The 7,391-nt window shown below is 41.5% G+C and overlaps 1 protein-coding gene across 1 annotated transcript in view; it reads right to left on the bottom strand.

Annotated features, from left to right (window-relative positions):
• LOC102384757 (polyprenol reductase-like) overlaps positions 1–7,391 on the bottom strand; it is a 9,324-nt gene continuing 1,933 nt past the window's right edge. Inside the window, 4 exon segments of the mRNA XM_025198328.1 lie at positions 1–386; positions 1,071–1,193; positions 2,691–2,885; positions 5,491–5,636. Of these exon segments, the coding sequence (XP_025054113.1) occupies positions 127–386; positions 1,071–1,193; positions 2,691–2,885; positions 5,491–5,636 (724 nt within the window). The 3' untranslated portion in view covers positions 1–126.

Below are 7,391 nucleotides of genomic sequence, written 5' to 3'. Positions count from 1 at the left end.
TATATTCGTTAAAAACTCACATGCATCTCCAAGCAGAAACCACACAGAAAGTTTTGTTTAACCCCCGCTTTGGTAACAGTGTTGCATTACACATTCCTTTTTAGATGGTTTGTAGTATTCAATATCCTAAAAGAGAAATGGTATAAATGCTTTTTGATGCTTTGGATAGGAGCTGAATTTGGTCAGGTAGAACTTGTGGCACAAAATGGCATACAGTGATCAATTAAACAATACAAACAGCACCACAAACCACCAAATCAAGTTGTGAAATCCAAATGTGATGGATAGAGATACATATATTAGGAGTTCTGGAAAACAGTGAGGGCAAGAGACCCTCTTAAACCAGTCTCCAAAAGGAACAGCACAATTCAAATTTATGATGTTTCCTGCAATTAAACAGAATGAAGAAGAGTTAGTTGACAGAATATACATTTAGTAAACTTTAAATGTTAACCTGTAATTATGGAGTAGTGACAAACACCGGCAGTTCCCACAGAGTTTAGTGGAATCTGCAGGTGCTTACCACTTCCGAAAGTAAAGTGCCTCAGTACAGTTAAATCAGCCAATATTTAGCTAGCTATATTTAAAAATGTTGGCCTTAAAACACTTTGCTCCCAATGTAGTGAAAGGACAAATTGAAAAACCATCTGTATAGTAAGCACAGGCATGGACAATTTTCATTTTGGCTTCAGGAAGTTTCTTACTCAGTGGCCTTGCACTATAAAAACCTCTTTCAGTCTCCACATTTGTAAATTAAGATAATACATACTTATCAGGGAATTACACTGATTAGTTAAATGTTCACAATACATTTTGAAGACACAAAATATGGTTTCCATGCAAGCATTATTTATTTTGTTCTGGGAGGCTAGGTTTTAAACTTTGCATGCTGCAATTAACTGGGTACAATAACCTAAAAATCTATTCCAGGCTCACTCACTGGAAAGTCTTATACACATTCCCTCACTGTGTGTATGGGACAATATTAACATTCACTGTGACATACATTTCTAATGGGGGGTGGGAAAAAACAGAAAGCATAAACAGTTCCCAGAACAGAAACATCTCACCTGATTTACTTTTTCGAAGATTACCTAGAATCACATGACATCTGTGTTGATGAACCAAAGCCCAAATGTACATTGTAATTCCCAGGATGTGATACCAGCTGATTTGCATCAACAAGCTTTTCCCTGATGAATACAAGACTAGACAGAGAAAATACATTAATCCCTACATCACCTCCTCAAAGCACTATACTTACACCTTTTCTTATCCCAAGAGCTTGTCCCAGGGTACTGTCCTCTACCTGAATTTCCTGAACTGTGCTTTTAAACCTTGCTTGTGCACACTACGAACCATACCTCAACATGGGACTGCCATTGCCTTCATCTGCAGTTGCCAAGTTGAGTTCTGCAAGTTATATCAACTTTACTCCTGCAGTTGATGATTTCATTAGAAATAAGAGATGAAACACATTACAAGGAAGGTGATCAAGAAGTCTGTATTTTAACCAGTTTTTCACAGTAACAGTATTTATAAACAAAAGCATTTTATCATGGTAAAAGACAGTGCCACAGCTCAGGTCAGAATACTGTTACTGAATAGCACTGGTTTTGTTTACATGCGTAATAAAGAAAACTGCTAGAATATAGACAACTCTGGCCTGCAAGACAGTTTTCACTGCATGGGGACTGGTACACAAACCTGTGCACTATCTCTGTGAAGTTTTAAGATTAGGAAGGCAGAAAATAAGCCAACCTAGAACTGCCTAGAAAAAGCTACATCTTCACTGAAAAAAGTTTCAAGAGTGGTGTAAAAAAAAAAGTGTGGAGAGCAAAAGATACTCCAGAGATCATCCCAATTGGTTTAAAAGGCAAAAGAGTTCTGTATCTAGTACAGACTGCTTTGGAAAAAACTTAGCTATGGGGAAGGCAGAGCAGACATTTTGAGCGTTTCGGTCCAGGAGACACCTGTGTGGCCCATCAAATGGTACCTCTGCTGCGGAACTTATTGAAAAGTGCTAGCAGAAATTGGTCACATAATTCAGAGTTCTGGTGTATTAATGGAGATGGAATTAGTTCAAATATTAGATTGAAAGGACACAACCTGAAATGGGTAGCTAGCTACCTGGAAAGTACACAGCGGATAGACAAAGAAGTTGGTCAACAGGGTCTGTCAGGCTTGTGCTTAAAGCAATGTCCCCAGCAAAAGAAAAAACTTCAGCTCACAGTAGCCATCTAGCCAGGGAAATATGCATCTTTGCTGAGCTAGCATCAACTGGGGGCTCCTTCATAAGGCTGAAGCATCTCAATAGCAAAATTGTGATATACCAGTCCTGAAAGCTTACGGGATGAGATAACTTTCAGGGAACAATAGCAACCAGCTGTATGAAAACTAATACATACACTTATCTCTGGTCTATGTGCAAATATAGGAGTGATCACTGACAGGCCAGGTCAGGCATTGGCGGCCTGATAAAATGACACATTCTAATGCCAACAAGCAGTTTTACCCATTTCAAATACCTTCTCTTACACCAGTTAGGTACAACTGTCTTCTCTAGGCAAAAATAAAGTATTTGGCACACAATCAGTTATGCACACATACTGCAAGCAAATGATCAAATCCTGTAAAAGTAGAACCACATTTAAAAAATGCAATTTCAGTACCACCAAAGAGGTACTCACCATTTCTGACATTGACTGGCACTTGAGATAGCACAGTTAAGCCAATGGCAATATAGTAAACAAGTCCAAGGCAGTAATATGAAATATAAATGACGTTATTGGAGAATACACTGATGCAGAGGCACTCCGTGAGTCTTTGAAGACTGTGCAGCCATAGCGGCAGGAGAACCAAGAGAACAGACAGGCATTCGTCACCTGTAATCAAGCATAAGTGACAGACTAAGCTCTCTTTCTCTCTTCGTAACACTTACATGTTTTTTTAAATCCCTACCTAGCATCTCTCAGCATTTTTAGGCCCCAAATCCTTCACATTTCTTGTAGGAACAAATCTCACCCTGTTCCCCAAGCCTGCATTTCTTTTATTCAAACTGGAAAGGGAAAGCATATTTTCTTTCTGCAGTTCTGTAAGCAGACCAGCGCTTCCAGCTAACTGTTCCTTCCAAGCTCAGCTGCTTGCTCTTTCTTCCTTAGGGCCTTTAACTGGCAGCTAATCACCCACAATGAGACTCCTACTCCAGAGCTGTCTGCCTCCCTTAAACAGCTAGACCATCCTATTATGGGTTCCCAGTCTATGACTTTGAAAAAGGTGGTCCAAACAAAGAAACCTTTCTCTATCTGCTAAATACACACAATAATTTGAAAGATGATAATTATGTCAAAACAGGTTTTGTGCACAACAAAACCCAAGTATTTGCATTGAGAGAAAAAGTATATGTTCATATCATCATTTATTTTAACATAAATACTGAAGATAATATAAATAACTTGCTTATTGCAGCACATAATACTGTTATATCGTTATAAAGCTTGAGTTCAACTCAGTTTTAAAAAGTTTTCTTCCTGATCCTGTAACACAAAAATTCATTCTCTTTAATGCACAGAATTTAACAGAAAGTTTACTGAAACTCTGCATTTTTTTCAAAGTTGTTTTAATACACTATTATAAGTTGAGACTTTAACGTAGACCTACATGATTTCAAAGTTATTATTTTAAAAGAGGGGTTAAAGAAAATGTATTTAATTTGAATATATTAAGTCCAGTTTTGTGATTTAAAAAAAATAAATAAGTGAAATCTATCTGCTTTGAAATTTCCTTAGTCAGAACAGAGCTGCACACCTATAAGAGGCTCATGTCCTCCATGGTAATGCTAAGCGAAAATAAAAGGAAGTCCAACTCTTTAAATTGTGAAAAAAACAGAATAAAGAACCTAATACATTCTAATTTTCTTGAAACCTTTTGTAAATCCTAAAACCAGTTTTAAAGGACATATTTTTTTGCTTTGCACATCACTTTGCAATCAGTTTAACTAAGGGATTGGTTTAGGAAGCCATCCAGACAGCCCTTCAATTACATTTTTCTGTTTAAATAAAGAAATGTTTACTTCTAGAAATGGACTGCAGCGCGATGATTTCAGCTGGAGACTTGGGATCTCCCAGCCCTGCCATTAGCTCACTGTGTGACCCTCAACAAGGCTACTTTGCTGTGCCTCCAGTTTTCCAATCTGCCAATGGTTTTAATATTCTCCTGGAGGTTGAGACACAAGGTATGAATATCATGAAATTCTGTGTTCACAGCCCTTCCAAATTTATGAAATTTGTAAATGAAGTGGATCCTTATTTAGAAATGTTCAAATACAATATTTCCTCACTAGCCCAATTTGAAATTAAGTTTATGTTTTCAGATCCTGTCCTTCCTTCTGGAGTGAGAGCAGGATCTGGGAGGAGACTTGGGGAGACCTGATGAACAAATACTTTATTATAACAGTATTCCATGTATAAACAACAGGTAGTTTCTTGCAAAGGAAAGAACATTCCTTCTGCTCCATTCCCTCAAGCCAATGGCTCTTTTGTCTACAAGTCCCTGCAGTATTCTCTCTGTAGCAAAACAATGAAGTCAACACCTATGCAGTTTCAAGCAGCAGGAGTATAAGGAGAAGCGGCAGGCACTAACCAGGAGCCACTTGCAAAAATGGGTAAACCTGATATAACCCTTAACCTCTAACACTGGACTATCCACCCTATTTGGTCTCACAGGCTGGATGTGGCCCCTCAGGCTTCTAAGTGGCCAGATGACCCACCCCGAACAATGGGGCAGCAGTGTCTTGTCAGTGTGGCTTATGGAGATCTGTTGTCATGGCTCCAGAACCCAAGGGGTGAAAACTGCCACCACTCACCGCCCCCCCCTCTGCCCCCCCAGTTTCTCCAGCCACTAATTTGAGTCACTAGAGGTGACTAAAAAACCCAAATTTGGCAGCGGGAGAAGTAGTGTGGTGCCAGTGTTCTTCATCCCTGGGATTGCAAAGTTGTATTAGCAAGCCCCAGGGCTGCAATTCAACCTTTTGCAGGCTTCATTCAGCCCATGGGCTACCAGTTGGACAGCCCTGATGTTATATATGGAAGGTTTGGTTAGTGAGTTAGATCTGTACCTGCTCACCCAAGGACCAACTTTTTCCTCTGATGATAGAAAATCTTTGCCCTGAAGTGAGTATACTTCCAGGGAAAGGGAAAACATGCATGTGTATGAGGGCACATGCTGCTGACAGCACCAAAAGAGTAAAAGTATCTGATTGAAAGCAAAAGACTTTACAGGAAGGTACCATCGCCAGTAAACTTTTTCTTAAGAAGTATAAATAGTTTTATTCTGAATCGTAGCAAAACCACTTGGAACCTAGTTTATACATTATAAAAAAAGAAACACTCAGGGATGAGTAGCTGATACAGTCTCCAAAAGTAACAACATAGCAGGAAAGTAGAGAGGTTCTGCTTTCCAAGCACTATTAAGCATGTTTGGACTACTTGCCCTGGTTCTGTGAAGACCCACTGAGAATGCTGAGCAGATCCTGAAGCCAAACTGGGAAAGGCCTTTCTAGGAACAGAGCTTGAATAAGAAGGAGCAGCAAAAAGCCATTCCAGGTCACAGAAACCACACAGAAGTGAGTAAACCACCTGTAGAAAGAAGAAGCAGCAGCATTAGCAGGGTTCTTCATAACACTCCTTTCTTCAATGCTGGAATTCAGTTCAAGGATCTCAGGGGAAAGGGTTCATTCTAATTTGACTCAGCCTCAAATGATCTAGGGTCCAAGTCCCAGTTTATGGAACTGGAATTACAAGATGTCCACTATAGCCTAATACAAAACTGTGGGCGTGTCCCGAGCACATACGCATGGTTTGCAGCGCTGCAAACACACCTGCGGAGACACAAACCACACATGCTGCACATGCACGCATTCATCATACTGCTACTTTGCAGTGCGGCATTTTTTTTTTTTACACCAGGAGATTCCATAGACATTAGAATTCATAGACGTTAGGGCTGGAAGGGACTTCGTCAGATCATCAGGTCCAGCCCCAAATCCTTGTGTCAAAAAAGTTGCACTAAAAAAAGTGGAGAGCCCACATGGCTGCAGCCTGTGCCACCCAAAACCAGAGCCTGGGCAGCCAGAGCCATGCTCCAGCTGCTGGTCAAGCTTTGCATGCCTGGATCACTGCAGCTGCAGTCCCAGGAGGCCCCCAGGTAAAGGTGCTGGCCCCAGCCTCCCCTACGCAACCCAGGGCAATTTGACATGCGCCACAGTGTGTGTGCAGGGGCATGCCCAGAGACAACTAGCAGTGGCAACAGGAACAAGTTACTCCCAGCCAGTTAAAATGGGAATGTTTTGTCATGTTGACAGTTCTCAGGTGGCAAGATTAATATTTCCGGATGGACAGTGGGTCTATTAGTTCATATATCTTGCAAGAGTGCTGGACTCGCATCTAGTGCTGACACTAGATCTGAGAGCAGGGTATCAGCCACTGAGAGAGAGAGAGAGAGAGGGAGAGGGAGAGAGAGAGAGTGTGGACATTGCAGGATGCTGATCTAATAGCTTCTCTGCTAGTAGGTTTAACTGTATTGCTATGAGCCTCACTGTATGGACTGAAACCCTTTGTGAGCTTACAGCTGACAGTCCTATCAGGTATTGGATTAATGTCACCCTCTCAGTGCAGTCTCTGAGCAAATAAAACAGCTGCAAAAGCATTTGCTAATGTAACTTGTCAAAATAAAATAGCACTTTCAGCTTAACCAAATGGAATCCAAACTGCAATGCCTGTTAGAAAGGCAGCTCCTGCTTAACCTATCTTCAGGTCAAAATTAATTTTAATCAGGTCTGAGCAGCTGACTCGTTGGCCACATATAGGTATTACATTTCTACTGGGAGAATAGCTGCTCTTCCAGTAGGAAGTGGGAGCATATAAGCATACATTCAATTCCTCCCAGAAGAAACATGTCCCACCCCCTGGGGACAAAGATATTCCAGGCTGGCATCCAATCTCCCTTGTGAGGGTTTCACTTGCAAGAATGAACACCTGTATGCTTGCTCCACTCCCCACCCAGTTTGGTCTGGGAGAGGAGTGGAACAGCTGTCTGCTCTGCACTTCTGGTTCCCAGTCCAGCAGGCTTTAATTGCCATGTTTTGCCCAGCTGGCCACACACCATGATTTAAAAGCTGGGAACCTGGGTCAAAGAAGCTCTCCCTGACTGCTTCCCTGTGCCTCCAGCTTTAAATCACTCTGTGTGCAGCCCATCACCCCCCCTTCCCAGGCAGGGGAGGGGATGTGCTGTCAAGTAATGGGCTCCCCTAAGGGCAGGGCAATCCAAAGAACAGCCCTCTAGTGCTCCTTGGCTGGAGAGCTCACCTGTGTAGCTTTCCAGCAACAGGGCTG

The sequence above is a fragment of the Alligator sinensis genome, unplaced genomic scaffold (assembly GCF_000455745.1).
Source record: "Alligator sinensis unplaced genomic scaffold, ASM45574v1 scaffold134_1, whole genome shotgun sequence".
Lineage (NCBI taxonomy): Eukaryota > Metazoa > Chordata > Crocodylia > Alligatoridae > Alligator > Alligator sinensis.
The sequence above is the reverse complement of the archived record's forward strand: the minus strand, read 5'-3'. Positions and strand labels throughout refer to the sequence as shown.